Below are 17,598 nucleotides of genomic sequence, written 5' to 3'. Positions count from 1 at the left end.
CACAGGAGGAGGCAGCAGACACCTGCCAAAATGATAATTATTCCCAGTGAGGTCTAAAGCACTGTTCAGTGGGTGCTGTGAACTTATCATTAAATCTAGCTGTGACCTCACTGAACATTTCCCTTTGTGTCTCACAACACAAGGGGGCAGTCACAGCCTGCCCTCTAAAGACAACTCTTTTCCTCCACACAAAACTACAAGCACCTAATAACACACACACCCTTCACTCAAAAATTTTAAAATCATCATGGCGACTCCTACACCAGCCTCGGAGTCCCCATCTGGGGAGGGGACCATAAATGTCCCCAGGTTGGATTGCCTCTCTGTCGACGACCCCAAGTATCTTGACACCCCCCCTCAACTTTTTCTTCATTAACTTCTGAAACATTCATGGTCTAAGATCTGATTTTTAATCTGTAGAACACCACATCTCTTCTAAACCTCATTTTCTTTTCCTCACTAAAACTCAAGTGTCTGAGGCAAATGACAGTAGCCCCTTTTCTGTTCCCTCCTACATTTTCTATCCTCATTTTCAATCCAAAGCTGGATGTTGCATTTATGTGCACAATGAGTGCAATGACTTAACCTGCTCTTGTGCCCATGCTCTTGAATCTTCCGAGTTTTCCACCATCTGGCTACGATTACAGAGTCACTCTCAAACTAAATTTATCTGTGCTCTATACCTCTCACCTAACTCCTCTGACTATAAGAAATTCTCTGACTACTTAACTTCCAAAGTGGAGTACATTCTGACCATCTTCCCTTCTGCAGAGATCTCCACTCTTGGAGACTTCAATGTTCACCACCAGCTTTGGCTTTCCTCTCCCTTCATTGACCATCCTGGTGAACTAGCCTTCAACTTTGATATCCTCCATGACCTAGAGCAAGTGGTGCAACACCCTACTCGTATTCCTGACTGTCTTGGAGATACGCCCAACATTCTTGACCTTTTCCTGACCTCTAATCCTGCTCATCCTGTCACCCTTTCTTCTCCGTTGGGCTCCTCCGATCATAATTTTGTATCTATATTTTGTCCTATTGCTCCAATCCCTAGTTGGGGGGACCTGAGGAGGTATTTTGCTGATTTTCCTTGGAATGACTACTGCTTCTGTGTCAGAGACCCGTCTTTGTGTGCTGAGCGCATAACAGAGGTGATAGTGTCTGGCATGGAGGCATACATTCCTCACTCTTTTTCTCAACATAAACCTTCCAAACCTTGGTTTAACACAGCTTGTTCTCATGCTATACATGATAGAGAGGTGGCCCACAAAAGGTACTTAAGCTTTCCATCACCAGAATTTCATGCACTTTATATTTCTGCCCAGAACCATGCCAAGTCTGTTCTCTAACTAGCCAAAAACTCCTTCATTAACAGAAAGTGTCAAAACCTTTCAAGATCTAACTCCCCTTGTGATTTCTGGCATCTAGCCAAAAATATCTCCAATAACTTTGCTTCTTCTTCTTTCCCTTCTTTATTTCAACCAGATGGCACCACTGCTATCACATCTATTTCTAAAGCTGAACTCTTCGCTCAAACCTTTGCTAAAAACTCTACCTTGGACAATTCTGGGATTGTTCCTCCCTCTCCTCCACCCTCTGACTACTTCATGCTACCTATTAAAATTCTTCGCAATGATGTTTCCCATGCCCTTGTTGGCCTAAACCCTCCGAAGGCTTATGGACCTGATGCGGTCCCTCCTATTGTTCTCCGAAACTGTGCCTCCGTGCTTGCACCTTGCCTAGTCAAACTCTTTCAGCTCTGTCTATCAACATCTATCTTTCCTTCTTGCTGGAAGTTTGCCTACATTCAGCCTGTTCCTAAAAAGGGTGACCGTTCTCATCCCTCAAACTACCATCCTATTGCTTTAATTTCCTGCCTAAATTAAGTTTTTGAATCTATCCTCAACAGGAAGATTCTTAAACATCTATCACTTCACAAACTTCTATCTGATCGCCAGTATGGGTTCCGTCAAGACCGCTCTACTGGTGATCTGGCTTTCCTTACTGAGTCTTGGTAATCCTCTTTTAGAGATTTTGGTGAAACTTTTGCTGTTGCCTTGGACATATCAAAAGCTTTTGATAGAGTCTGGCACAAAGCTTTGATTTCCAAACTACCCTCCTACAGCTTCTATCCTTCTCCCTGTAACTTCATCTCAAGTTTCCTTTCTGACCGCTCTATTGCTGCTGTGGTAGATGGTCACTGTCCTTCTCCTAAATCTATTAACAGTGGTGTTCCTCAGGGTTCTGTCCTGTCACCCACTCTCTTCTTATTATTCATTAATGATCTTCTAAACCAAACTTCTTGTCCTATCCACTCCTATGCTGATGATACCACCCTGCACTTTTTCACGTCTTTTCATAGATGTCCAACCCTTCAGGAGGTAAACATTTCACACAGGGAAGCCACAGAATGCTTGACTTCTGATTTTTCTAAAATTTCTGATTGGGGCAGAACAAGCTTGGTATTGTTCAATGCCTCAAAAACTCAATTCCTCCATCTATCAACTTGACACAACCTTCCAGAAAACTATCCCCTCTTCTTCAATGACACTCAACTGTCCCCTTCTTCTACATTGAACATCCTCAGTCTGTCCTTTACTTATAATCTGAACTGGAAACTTCACATCTTATCTCTAGCTAAAACAGTTTCTATGAAGTTAGGTGTTCAGAGACGTCTCACCGCCCCCAGCTGCCAACTCTGTACAAGGGCCCTATCCATCCGTGTGTGGAGTATGCTTCACGTGTCTGAGGGGATTCCACTCATACTGCTCTTCTAGACAGGGTGGAATCAAAAGCTTTTCGTCTCATCAACACCTCTCTTCTAACTGACTGTCTTCAGCCTCTCTCTCACCGCCGCAATGTTGCATCTCTAGCTGTCTTCTACCGCTATTTTCATTCTAACTGCTCTTCTGATCTTGCTAACTGCATGCCTCCCTCTCCTCCCGTGGCCTTGCTGCACAAGACTTTCTTCTTTCTCTCATCCTTATTCTGTCCACCTCTCTAACACAAGAGTTAACCAGTATTCTCAATCATTCATCCCTTTCTCTGGTAAACTCTGGAACTCCCTGCCTGCTTCTGTATTTCCACCTTCCTATGACTTGAATTCCTTCAAGAATGAGGTTTCAAGACACTTATCCATCAGTTTTTGACTACTGCTTTGACCCTTTTATGGGACTGGCATTTCTGTGGGCATTTTTTTTTATTGAATTTTTGTTGCCCTTAGCCAATGTCCCTCCTACATAAAAAAAAATCCCATTTTTTTTACTTCTATTTATGAATGGCTCCATACAGAATTACCTTTTTTTAAAAGACCTTTTTTTTTCAATAATGGTTTCCCAGCCTAAGTTGTTGAAGTATTTATAAATAAATTTTTGGAACAAAGGTATAGGCCTGTGGTTCACACTGTTTCTAAAGAAGTGTTGTATATTAAGCTCCCATATCTAGGCAGTATCACTCAAGAAATCACCAAGTGTCTGTGTAATATGTTTTGTAGCTTTTTCCCTCAGATAGAATTCCAGTTTTACATTTGTCAGCAATCCAGCAATAGGATCCTTTTTTAGATTTAAAGATCAATTGCCTACTGACCTCAGGATGTGTCATCTATACATTTACTTGCCCTGGTTGCCAATCAAGACACATAGGCAGCACGTTGCACACTTATAGATTGAGAAGAGACAAACCCTTAGGTCACTCGAGCGGAACTGGCCACCCACTCCTTGCTCCACCTCACTTAGCAATAAGGGATCACTAACTTGGTTGTAACATCCCTTTTAGTATGAGTTATCTTGAAAATAATAGACTGGAAATTTTAGAATCATTGCACAAAGAAATTATTTTCTAGTCTGAACAATAATGTTAATATGTCCTCTATATTCAGCTTAAGTACATATGTACAAATATGTATTTTTTTCTACTTTTCTTTTCAATTTTACACTCTCTTTTTATCCTACATTCTTAATAATGGCACAGTCTCTGCCAAAACATAGGAAGGAGATAAAGATGTTCACTGCTGCACTCGCTGTGTTATATATCTCATGCAATGTACATTTATTCCCACAAACATCTTCGCTGACCATATGCATGGAATGATAAGGAGAGATGAAGATGATACTCACTCAGACAGTTCATGAGGTTCAAGCGCCATGACTGGAAACAGCAGGTGGCCATGGGAGCACAAAAGGGAGGCATTCTCAAGATGCTTGGGAGGGCTTACTACCAAGTCTCCACGTTCACAGGACCTGCAAAGTGAAGGCATATGTATATCCTTACAAGAAAATCAACACATATCCACAAGAGAAGACAATCATATCTGGTAAACAAGAGCTCCCTGCCTGCTTCTGCATTTCCCTCTTCCTATTAGTTGAACTCTTTCAAGAAAGTGGTTTCAAAACACTCATTCTTCAATTCTGGATAGTCACTCTTTTTCTTTAAGGACTGGCACCTCAGTGGGTCCTTTTCTCCCCTTTACTCTTCTATATCAGTGCCCTTATTATATTAAAAAAGAAAAAATGGTTGGAAGTGGTAGTGTTATGATCAGATATATAAAGGTCTCCAAAATTATCTTGAGATCTCACGATCATTTGGCCCCAGCATCTTGATTAAGAAACTGACCTTTATACTTTTATGTCACAAGTTCAGTTCCTTGCTCTAGCACCTCTCATGGCTAAAAAACAATTCATTCCACATTCAGATCAATATCTTGGTGTTTCCATGGTACTCCAACAAGGAGGCATGATGGTGGACTAGCCCACGTCCACACTCGCATCAAAATGGAATGACTTTCTTACCTGACATAACTTTTCCAAAGATGGTAAAATCCTCTCGATATAAGGTATATGCTTTTCCCTGGGTCACGAGCAGGATGTGGCCTTCTCCTTTCCAAGAAGAGGTTAGTTAATTGCTTTTTCTGCTGCCGACCACTTTCACAGTTTCGCACTGATTCCTCCAACACAGCCTGTGTCCCAGCAAAAAGAATAGTAATCTGTAATATCCTGATATAATTTCTTTTTTTTTACGTGAAATGAATATTGCACAAGATCTATATAACAAACTTGGGAAAAGAACAATACATATTAGGTATGTACATTACTTCAAAGATAAAATAAATACAGATTCAAAAAGAGAAAAGTCTATAGTGTTTTTACTCCTGGAAGAACGTTTAGGCGTCGGCCAAGTAGGGGAATTCCCTGTGAGCTGCACTGCCATGTTTCTACAGGATCAATTATCGGTTTAACACCTAGGTGGAAAGGACAGGCAACCATCCTCTCTCTCTCTCTCTCTCTCTCTCAGTACTGTATGATACTTTGTGAATATTTTTTCTATAATTTATTTGTTCATGGTAATTGTTTCACATAATCTCAATTTGGGGCAGAGCAGATTTATCACACAGTTGTATCATTCACATGATTGGCTTTAGCTGTTCAAGCTATCGCTCAGGAGGATGCAATGATAGGACGTCTATTGGCCTGTCTCTGCTAAAAATACTTATTCTTGTTGTAAATAAGTTCTTTCTCCTGGCTGTAAAGAACACGTGAACACTTGGGAGTTGCTTCCATTGTGGGAGTGTCCCTCAAGAGGCTGAGCCACCCCTCTCTCTGACCTGAGTCACCTGACCCTACCAATAAGCACCCCAGGTGCTCGGCCTAAATGACGCCACAAAGCTATGTTGTTAAATGTTGTGATATTTATGTAAAACCGAGACTATTTATTATCTTAAACCCCTAACAATTGACAGCACTGCATGGTTTGATTAGCTACATAATCCATACTTAATAATTGAATTCAAATATAAAAATAAAAAGAACTGATATATTTCTGTGATGTGGCAGAGTAGCTAACGGATCTCAGCCAACGCCTAAACGTTCTTCTACAAATAAAAAGAGTATAGTTCTTAATGGTTTCACAAGTGGCACCAACCTGAGGATTTGAAAATATTTTATAGTTATGATATCCAGCTATTTCATATTAGTTCTCAGAGAAAAAAAATATATAATTCACCAGAACCCATTTAAGCCATACAATTAACTCTGTTATAACAAGTACAAGTACTCACTCCACACTGCAGACAGGTGTCAAAATCTTTTTGGTATATGGCAGGGTGTATAGATTCACTGCAGAGACCCATGATTTCTTCAGCCAAGTCCTGTGGGAGGTTACAGGATGCAGCGGTGGGAGAGCGTAAGTTGTGCTCACACACAATGTCCTCATTAAACAACATCAACTCCCTACTGCCCTCCTTGGTTTCCTTGTCTTTACTGTTAGAGGCTGTTTTCTCTGAACTTTCAACTTCTTCCATTTGACTTTCACAGGCACTTTTGCACTCTGTATCAGGCACTATACTTGTAGTATCACAGACATTCATACCCTTCTCTGTTTGGACATCATTTTTTTCACACACATCACTACTGTCTGAAGTCCTGTTCACTTTATTATCACTACTGGCAATTTGAGCTTCAAGCTTATTACTCTCCTCACTTTTCTTACATGTATCAGTCCCATTTTCTGTCTCTCCACCATCTTCCAGGTCAATTCCATGTTCTTTTACATAGGCACTTAGAGCTAACCTTGGCCAGAACTCCAAGGTTTCTGTTCCAATAACTGTTACTGGCCTGAAATATAATGACATTTATAAAATAACATTTAAAAATCTATATCACTGATAAATTACAAATGTGTCTAAATTAACACAGAACTAAGCATCCCTCATCAAGATAAAATAAAAATAAAGTCTAACTTAAAAATACTAAAACAGGTTATAATCCATTTTCAATGATTCTTTAGTCCAACACATCATAAAACTTTTATACGATGTATTACAACAAGAAAATATCTATGAATCTAAAATTACACTGACAGGCACTTTCAGTATAAGAGACCAAACTGAAAGATCCTTAATTGAGCTGCAGCATTATGTATGTGATGTCTTACCTAAATTTCAACTCTACACTCACAAATAGATGAGGTGTCACTGCTACTGTCAATATTTTGATCACTCTTGGTAAAAATCCCTAAATGATGCAAAACTCACCCATCACAGTCCCTGCGAGACTCCTTCTTTGCTTGCTTGTGGAGAGCCTTGACTCTCTCTATAAAGAGTATGTGGTTAACATACTTAGTCACACACACTTTACAGAAACCACTCTCAGAAGGTAAGGTGATCGGCAACCCCAATTTCAGCAATGCATCATCTTCATGAATTCCAAATGGATGATTAAGCAGTTCCTTGACCTTTAAAAGAAAATGCATAATAATTATCTTTGTCATATAAGTTCACACACAATCAGATATACTGTATAAACATCACAAATGCATTAAGAATATAGAGCACAGATATTACATAAGAAATGAGGCACTGCACCATGACAAACCTATCCACACATTTGACTCAGACATCCCATAAGAGCATATTGCCTATGAAATGCCTATGAAATACATTAGTGTTCCTGCAAAGGTAATAGCTGGTATCAGGAATCCACACACCCACAATTCATGCACATAACAATAAACACATACTCGTACATTCAAACCTACCTAGCTACCTACCCCCCCCACACACACACACACACACACACACACACACACACACACACACACACACACACACACACACACACACACACACACACACACACACACACTATACACACTCAGACATTCCCTAAGAGTAAATTAATATCCTTCTTAGCCCATGAACTCCTCAGAGGGAAAAAGGCAGAAATGATTTATACAATTACACTGGCTATCCTACATTAAAACAATGTATATTACTACTCACAGCATTGGTTCTAATACATTTCAACAGATTATATTTAAGTGGGCTGTAGAGTTTGTGTTCACAGAGAGCTTGAGCAAGAACTGAAGGTTGAGGCGTATACTTCAGGCTGTCATCATTGTACCAGGCACTTAAGAGAGGCTCAGAGATTAATGTGTAGCTTTCTGATGTGTCTGTAACAGCACACTGAGACAGCAAAGCTTCCTTCTCCTTCCTCATTTCTGCTTGGTGCTGGTGACTAACATTCTGTCAAGGAAATATCATATCCTCTGAAAATGTGTCATTACAAACTTAAATAATCAATAGATGATAAAAAATTAACATTTATATATATATATATATATATATATATATATATATATATATATATATATATATATATATATATATATATATATATATATGAGTAGAATATTACTGCATAAGATGGCTACATTAAAAATGATGGTGAAAGATTCATATACCATATAGCTATTGTTTTTCCATACAAATTCTCAGAACTATCCAATCACACCCTTTACATACACATGTATGTAATATAATGCAGCTAGTTTAGAAAAGATGTAGTTACATAAATTTTGCTTCCAGTTTGTTTACAATCTTATAAATTCAACAAAGGATGAATCACACAGAAAAACAAAAGATAAGGAGAGCCTTACCACACTTTCATTTTGCTTCACCAAGACGTATTCAACCACAGACTCTGACGGAGGCACAGCCATTGATTCTGCTGCCTGAGACTGAGTGTTTACATATATCCACACAAAGGCTCCTCGTGAAACTCTAAGTCCTGGTCGATGCTTGTACTTCTGTGCCACATTTGCTGGAACGTTAAGAAGATAAATGAGAAATCTCTGCAAAATTAAGTTTTGCAATGCTGATTTCTGCACTTTTGGCTTATAAAAAGATATACAAGTAGTCTGGTAATAATCCTAAGCCAACTAGTCACTAAAAACAACAAAGGTGTAAGCAAATGAACTAACACAGCTATAAATTTAGCCACATGTTGCCAATGGATGGGACTCCAAGACCTTACATCACTCATGCATTCCATTGTCTGAAGGAACCTGAACAGTCCAAAATCAACAAGGCAGGCAGTTCTCAGGCCTAAGACTCCAGCATCCAGAGATGCAGAAGCTATCCTGCCAGCAAGCACAAAACATAGGACTATGCAGGCAGATTTTGTATTCATTACATTATATAGCAAACTAATACTAATAACTAATTTACTAATAGTAAATGATAATGAATCAAATAACCTAACAAGAACCTTACCAACACTGAAATAGTTGCGATGGCTTTCTGATGGATTTCCAGTTGAAGATCGATTTGTTAACTGGGAAACCTGCTCGTCATTAAAGTTGTACCACTTGTCACCAGTTTTCACATGAGCTGTAACAATAATTATTGTCTGAGATAGTGTGTGATGCTGAAGTTAAATGTGTGTAGCATTAATACATTGTGTGCAGATGATACAATCGATTGCAAAACACACAACAGAGGTCTGCTGAGTAAAAAACTGATCAGATCTTTCTTTCTCTCTTCTTAATTGGATTAAATTCATATTCTATTCACAATTTCTAACATCTAAGTTCTCAAAGTAATCATTACATCAATTTATTAATGTTTTTTTCATGGGAAGTTATACACTTTTAAATCATTCAAAATTTCACATAGCTACTCAATAACAATACTAACTACTTTCTTGTTGGCAATATATAATAAAAATTTTCTCTCTTTCTTTCCCTCTCTCTCATGTCCAGATCCTATGGCAAATTTGGATGTCAATTTCCTGAACTCTGACAGTCTAAAAATGGGATTCCTATTATGCATGAAACATAGCTAAGAATAAAGGAATATTGATAATAATGTGCTTCTAAACCTTCCTCTACAACTTAAGACTCTGTACAGACAAGCCCTTCTCACAAGTGTGCACATGCAAATTTCCGTACCTGAAAAGTGTTTGACCCAATGCCCATGGTGAAAAATGACAGCAGAAAGGGAATAAGTGGCTGCTACATGGTTCTGTGTGTGAGAGGTGAGGTCAAGTGTCTCAGGGTACACCACATGGAGGCGTCGCTTCAGTTCACGGTCCCTGTGTAAATGGTAATTATTGCATTTAAAGTTGTAAAGTAAAATTTGAGAACATTTTATTTCATCTAATTCTGAGCTGGAATATATGTGCTACTAATGCTTTAAGTTGTTTATGAGAGACATGATTATTATCACAAGCATCTCCATAATGCTTACTCCTTTAACTTGAGAATTAACAAATATACTCACATGAGGCTGTTATTTCTGATGACTAGAATGGCTGGCAATGTCTGTATCTTGGGTGTCACTATTCGGTCTGCCTTCACCCTGGCTCCACACCCTCCAACTCCCCAATCCTCAGAGCCACACACCAGGGAGACACCAGTCTGTGTTTCAGTCTGCAGGTCCACCAGACACTGATCAAGGGGACACTCATCACCACTCACATAGGCTGCCATGGTGTATGAAGTGGCTGGTGCTAACTGGTTTTCATGTTCTCTCTCACAAGCAGGGCATTTCCATCTTTATGGAAAAGAATTATGGATGAAAGTGAGAAATAATCAAAATGAACAAAGCAATGCTAAACAGCAATAAGTACAATTATACAAACATGTGCCACATAATTATTACAGAAAGCAAGAACTTACACTCCATACATAGATTCAAAACTATAGCAACAAACTCTTGCTGTGAAAAGGATTAGAGAAATTTGAAAAAATAGATCCTCACAAAAATGTCTAAAAATGGATAAGCAAGGAGACAGCAGTATAGAAAAAGTGCAGCAGAAACAGTCCTCAATGGTCAATGTGCTATTTGATTCACCTCGCTATTCTTGTAAGTGATGTGCTGAAGAGAGGACGCAGCTGTGGCCCAACCCTCGGATCAGCCACAAGTGTGTCAATGGTGTTTTCCAGAAATTCAGATACACACTTCAGAACTTCGTGATCAACATCCTTGCACATGATTTCTTGGGTAGCATACAAGCCCATCTTTTCAAAAACACTTCCAGGACTGCATGCTACAGCCCTGTGGAAAACAAATTAAAAAGGGTATAACTTACACAGCACACAAAAATTACTTAAAAACAAATTTTACCAAACTCAATTAACTAATTCCCCTTACTGAAACAAACAGACAAGTTTTAGAATTTGCCATAACTAAAATTTCTATCAATATGTGATGTAATACAGTTCCACAAAAAAATGTATCAATAAAAGATAAACTATACATACCTATTGCCATGAGTTTCCATCTCCACAAACATTGCTTGCAAAAGATACAACATGCAGGTCAGGCTCTCCTCTCCGGCAAATCCTCCCACTGAATTAATGACATTTCTGAAAAGACACACAATCAAAATGGATTTATTATAACAAACTAATTGAGAAACCTTGGTAGATGAGTGAATATATATAAGTATGTCTTAAACAGGGACAACCAGGACTGGCTTCCTGCAGCTCCCTTACTTTCTCATGTTCTAATGTGTTTTGTTATGACGCCCTAACTCTTGACAGTGGGAGTCATGTCATTTAATTATTACCATACAGAAACTTCCTTTTTAAAGAAAACAGTCTTTACCAGCAACACAATTAATATTACCTTAATGAAATCTGCTAAGTCAACATAAACTTAAACCTTTGATCTTTCCTTACAATTCTGGACACCATCATCACATTACCTGAACTTCGGCAAATGGAAAAGAGCTTGGAGCGCTGAGTTGATCCAACACGTATTTGCTGTATTCTGAAGACCGACAGGTGTCGTAGGGTCTCTGGGTTGATCAGTGGGACGGACTTTCTCTTTCCCAGTCCCAGCTTTAAGATCAGCAAGGCACCAAGGATTGCTAGAACACTTCTTTCTGGAATGTGAAATAGTGCTGGAGTATGAGAGAGAAAGGCATGAGGGGAGAGTAAGAAGGATCAGAGTGTACAATGTTGAACACAAATGCAGCATTTTCAAATTTGAGAATATAAGACCAAAAGTATATGATATAACAGCCATTATTGTTGGATCAGCGTGCTACAAACTATTTTCTAATTATGACACTATATACATATATTTTACATATATTAATCATGTACATACTGGCATGGGAGTTGTTTAGGCCATTTATCCACTCCATATGTCTTCAATATTTGCTCTTTAGTCAGCAGTTCTTCCGAGATGGCTTGAGGAAGCGTGGCATGGTTTTGTGTGGCGAAATTCTTCTGTATTGTTTTGTCCGTGCTGACTTCCGACTGGAGAGCATCTTTCTCTGGCTTGGTTTTACCTGCTTCTCCAGCTACTGGTGCTGCTGCTGCTGTTTCTTTTGCTGCTCCTACTGTTTCTGCTGTTGTTTCTTTTGCTGTTACTGTTGTTTCTTTTGCTACTACTGCTTCTACTGTTGTTGTTTCTGTTGCTATTGCTGCTTCTGCTGTTGTTGCTTCTGTTGCTTCTGTTGCTACTGCTGCTGCTGCTGCTGCTGCAGGCTCATCTACTTCACATGAATCAGGTTCACCCACAGCAGCATTCTGAACTAAGCTCTTGCTTTGTGATAAGCTAAGGACCCACTTCCACTTGTCACTTCTGTATCCTGCTTTTACATAAGACAAGTCGTTGCTGATTCTGGAAAATAAAAAAATTTATTAAAAAACATTACCATGACCCATGAACAAGCCAAAATCAAATTTTATATGTTAAAGGAAAATTCTCCACTCAGCAAACAATTTACCACATTGCTGATCAGATAATTGTGGGTTTGTGACCATGAACCACATACTTGATTATTATGAACTATGCATAATATTTCATTCAGCTTTTGATTTAAAATAACATTTAAAACAACATCTCATAGATTTTCATAAGTACTAAATCAATCTAATCACTCTACTGGGCCTTTTTTTTCAAAAAATTTTGTTGTCCTTGGTCAGTGGCCCTGTTATGTATATATATATATATATATATATATATATATATATATATATATATATATATATATATATATATATATACATATATTACTGGAAAAGACTTCGCGAGTCTGTCACTCTAAACACATGAGAGATTACCCCAGGAGGCAGCTATTAGATTATTATAGTTCCTGCTGTTAAAGACGTGACTTTTCTCAAAAAAGTTTAGAAAATTTTTTGTCTTAGACACCATATTATTTTACGCAGAAGCACAACCCTAATCTACAGGAAAAAAATTTAAAAAGATTACAATATTTTTCAACTTTATGAGATATATTTAATTCTTATAGCACATAGCCAAAAGCATTTAAAATGGCATACCAAAAGGCTACACGACACAGTGGTATTGTGCTACAGCCACCCATCATTAAAGTCACTCATTTAGGTGGTGTCAGAAAAGACCGAAAATGACCAAGATAACAATGCACCAAAGCTAGCATGATCAGTGGCAGGAAAGACAAATCCTTTAAGATTATGGTTAGGTAGTATTTGCTTTCCATATCCTAACATCCCATCTTCTTACTATGTCTACTAGTTTGCTGTACACTAGAAAAAAAAATGAATGAAAGTGGAAGTATTGCATGAAACTCTAATTCACAAACTATGGTTTAGTTTTGAAATCATAAGGTTATGAATTTTATAAAATCAATTCAAATTTTCATAAGTACCTAACGAAACTACCACACAGAACCCGCCAACTGATACTCTACTTTACTGCCGGAGAACACTTTCCCTAAGGCTGATCTTTTCCGTGGGCGACTGACAAGCTACATTGGAGCATTTCATGTGCATAACAAGCAACAGGCTCACTATAACCTATCTGTGACAACTAACTATTACATCAACACTAAACAAGGGCCCAAGGACCACAAAGTTAGTTCAGATACAATCTTTTATACGGCAAGTCTGACCGAAGCCGCCTAAGACTACCACCCACAAAACACCTACACCCGCCAAATAACCCACACCCCAGGCCTGTCCGACCTCCTGGTAAAGGACAACCGAAAACCTAAAAGACATATACCACAATCTTCTGTGTCCTAGAATACCTCACCTTTCTTTCATCTTATATACAGAAATGCCGTCAGCCTCCACTGTCAGGCTCACATGCTTATGTACACTGCAGCAAACAACACTCAAGCCTCCAGCAACACGTACACGATGCGATGTGGCGGTGCTTTGCCACTTGATCTTAGCGCCGAAGTCTATTGCGCTCTTACTAAAACTATTTTCAAAGCCCACAATTTAGTTATGTTCTCATAGGTATTTTTTTTTTCCGATTAATGATGCAGTATCTTTACCAAACTATCACTAGGGTTATGAAAACATCCTTTAAAAAAATTAGTATCTTCCATCACAGTTTAGTTCTCGAATTAAGGTGGTGAGGCGCCGAAACGCTTGAGAATGCAAAGGTCTTGGCTCAGACTGGGACTGATTTCAAAGAGCATGTAAATGGTTAATCAGGTTTTCATAGTGTTCTTTTTTATTGGTGATGAAGAACCCTTATCAAGTTATCACTAAGCTCATGTAAGCATCCGTAAAATTTTATTATCTTCTACCAGAACAGTGGTTATATATATATATATATATATATATATATATATATATATATATATATATATATATATATATATATATATATATATATATATATATACAAGGGAAAAGTCAAACATGAGTTTTCAAAATGCTATAAATAACCATTAAATACTGATAATCATAACAATGAATAATTAGCAGAAAACAACATCATATTCTGAAGAACACCTACAGTACACACTGAATAAAAAAAAAGGATGCATTGACGAACCTCATTAAGATGAAATAAACAAGTAAACAAAGCTGGAGACAGCTAGTTTAACAACAACATCAACAGTTGTCAATTGATGTCGTGCACAGCTGAACTGTCCTATCCATTAACCGCCATAGCCATACCAGTGTTGCCAGGATAAAAAAAAAACATGGAGCTATAATATACAGGGGACGATCTCCCGCCGCTCTCATTAAGACAAGTAAAAAGTAAAAGGTTATCGAGTCTGTAGGTGAAACTTATTACGATCAGCAGATTGACCCAAAACATTGTGATCTCCCGTGTTGAGCTATGGGAATTTACCACTTCTTTTTTGCATGTTAGACGAAAAAATAAGAAAGAATTGATGGTCTGAGTTACAGAAAGTAAACTATAGTTTTCTAAATATGTTATATAGACCTATCGTCAATGGTATTTATGCCAAATAACCACAATATCGAGAGAAATACACCAGACGTTTCAAGGAGAAATGGTAGTAAAAAGATTGTTTTTCATAGTTTATTGCATGATAAGGCACAAACAGTAAAGTAAAAATTCGAAAATTGGATGTCTTTTAAGTGTACAGTGACAAGATATCACACATAATTTTAACTCTCGTCAAATTTAATATCACATGACACACACACACACACACACACACACACACACACACAGAGAGAGAGAGAGAGAGAGAGAGAGAGAGAGAGAGAGAGAGAGAGAGAGAGAGAGAGAGAGAGAGAGAGAGAGAGAGATCCCCTTCCTCATCCATTCCTCCTCCTCTTTTATTCCTCGTTTTCTTCTCATCCTTCTCCTCCCCCTTCATTCCTCATTTCTTCCTCCTCCTCCTCCTACTACTACTACTATTACCACCACTTTCCACTTATCTTCTACCTCCATTCCTCCTTCCTCTTCTTCTCTCACTCCATTCCTTATATTTTCCTCCTTCTCCCACTACTACTACAACAGTCTACTCATCTTATTCTAGAGAACACCAGGAAATACTTGGAAATCGCTGGAAATTGGGAGAAAGACTGACGAACAAACGCGGGCAGGCAGGAGGGAAGGACTCAGTCTGGGTTCTGAAGTTTTCACGGTGGGTGCTCTGAATGGGGCTGCAACATGCACTTTATTTAAACCTTATCTGGGGTATTTAGGGGGTTATTTGCCTATTTTCGTTATTAATTAAGGCTTTTCTTCACGTCTGAGTCTGTTGACACATGGAGGTATAACCAAATATTAATGTACAAGCAGGGAGTGACGCAGAAAAAAATGTCCGTCTCAGTCCTTATTTTTACGTACAGCAGTTTATTTTTAAACTTGCGAGAAGAAGGACACCAAGACTGGCCTGTATTATATATTCTGATCTGCCATATACTTCAATTAACACACTGAACATTGATTGGGAGAGACTGGAATGGAGGGACGTCTCGGGTCTCGGTATCCTGATGACGTCACTGACAACGTCATACTCTGATATACTTAGTTAATCCATTTTGAAATTGACCCTTCGAAAAAAAGGGACTAGACTGGAATGCTTTATATATTCTGTCTTGCCATATACTCTAATAAATACCTGGAGTATAAAAAAAATTTTCAACCTAAATAATAATAATAAAGAAAAATACAAAATACAAACTGTAATTTTTACGAACGGGGCTACAAAAAACTTGTAACATCGAGAAGGAAAACACTGCCAGACTAGATTATGTTACATATTCTCAATACAAAAAAAAAAAAAAAACTTTACTTTCCAGGTAAATAAAAAAAAAAAACACATTTCTCATTGTGTAAAGATTTTTTTTTTGTTTTCAAATCTAGGAGCAGACTCGTTTTAAATTTGAAAATACGAATTGTTACTCTATATTTTATTGGATATTGTTACTTGTGATACATTTCTTATATTTTTAATTCTTAAATCAAACATCAAAACAGTCCTAGGCTTGCTAATAAAAAACAACAACAAAAAAAAAAATAAAAAAATAAAAAATTAAAATGATGAAAGTGCTATTTTAACCGGAAAAAAAAACATATAAACAAGATTTCATTATATTCTATAACTTGTTACACTTTTCTATTAATAAATTAAATATCAGAGTAATTTAAACTCCACTAATAAAAACTAGAATGGATATAGAGCCGAAATAATTTTTTTGCACCTTTCCTCAATAACTCCTCTCCCCTCCCCCTCATGCTCCTCCTCTCCCCTTCACCTCCACCTCCTCCACCTACTTCTATACTACGAGCCTTCGAATCACCTAGAAACACCTGCAAAACCCTCGAAATTACGCTAAATATGTTTTTTTTTTTTTTTATGTAGGAAGGACACTGGCCAAGGGCAACGAAAATCTAATAAAAAAAATGCCCACTGAAATGCCAGTCCCATAAAAGGGTCAAAGCAGTGGTCAAAAATTGATGAATAAGTGTCTTGAAACCTCCCTCTTGAGGGAATTCAAGTCATAGGAAGATGGAAATACAGAAGCAGGCAGGGAGTTCCAGAGTTTACCAGAGAAAGGGATGAATGATTGAGAATACTGGTTAACTCTTGCGTTAGAGAGGTGGACAGAATAGGGGTGAGAGAAAGAAGAAAGTCTTGTGCAGCGAGGCCGCGGAAGGAGGGGAGGCATGCAGTTAGCAAAATCAGAAGAGCAGTTAGCATGAAAATAGCGGTAGAAGACAGCTAGATATGCAACATTGCGGCGGTGAGAGAGAGACTGAAGACAGTCAGTTAGAGGAGAGGAGTTGATGAGACGAAAAGCTTTTGATTCCACCCTGTCTAGAAGAGCAGTATGAGTGAAACCTCATACTGCTCTTCTGACTGGAAATTGTTACCTTAGCCGCTGCGGAACGGAGCGTTGGTCGGATGGGCTTGGTGGGGCTGGGCAAGTCGATGGGGGACGCCAAGGATACTGTGGTGTGGTGTGGTGTGTGGTGTGGTTGTGTGTGATGTGGTGGTGTGTGGTAGTAGTGGTGGTGGTGTCGTGTAGTGCGGTAGGGTGTGGTGGTGTGCTGTTAACACTACACTCCCACAACCTCAATTGCCCAGTGTGTGTGTGCGC

General features: G+C 38.4%; 1 protein-coding gene across 1 annotated transcript in view; it reads right to left on the bottom strand.

The window, feature by feature from the left end:
- LOC135105502 (ubiquitin carboxyl-terminal hydrolase 48-like) overlaps positions 1-14,078 on the bottom strand; it is a 36,426-nt gene extending 22,348 nt beyond the window's left edge. The window contains exons 1-14 of the mRNA XM_064013637.1: positions 13,808-14,078; positions 11,891-12,409; positions 11,484-11,663; positions 11,038-11,142; positions 10,628-10,831; positions 10,055-10,327; positions 9,724-9,866; positions 9,047-9,163; positions 8,431-8,594; positions 7,775-8,017; positions 7,028-7,227; positions 6,053-6,608; positions 4,788-4,954; positions 4,116-4,238 (exon numbers count right to left, since the gene is read on the bottom strand). Coding sequence (XP_063869707.1) covers positions 4,116-4,238; positions 4,788-4,954; positions 6,053-6,608; positions 7,028-7,227; positions 7,775-8,017; positions 8,431-8,594; positions 9,047-9,163; positions 9,724-9,866; positions 10,055-10,327; positions 10,628-10,831; positions 11,038-11,142; positions 11,484-11,663; positions 11,891-12,409; positions 13,808-13,818 — 3,005 coding nt within the window. The 5' untranslated portion in view covers positions 13,819-14,078. The remainder of the gene's footprint in view (positions 1-4,115; positions 4,239-4,787; positions 4,955-6,052; positions 6,609-7,027; positions 7,228-7,774; positions 8,018-8,430; positions 8,595-9,046; positions 9,164-9,723; positions 9,867-10,054; positions 10,328-10,627; positions 10,832-11,037; positions 11,143-11,483; positions 11,664-11,890; positions 12,410-13,807) is intronic.
- Between the last annotated feature and the right edge of the window lie 3,520 nt (positions 14,079-17,598).

This window comes from Scylla paramamosain, chromosome 12 (assembly GCF_035594125.1).
Source record: "Scylla paramamosain isolate STU-SP2022 chromosome 12, ASM3559412v1, whole genome shotgun sequence".
NCBI lineage: Eukaryota > Metazoa > Arthropoda > Malacostraca > Decapoda > Portunidae > Scylla > Scylla paramamosain.
The sequence above is the reverse complement of the archived record's forward strand: the minus strand, read 5'-3'. Positions and strand labels throughout refer to the sequence as shown.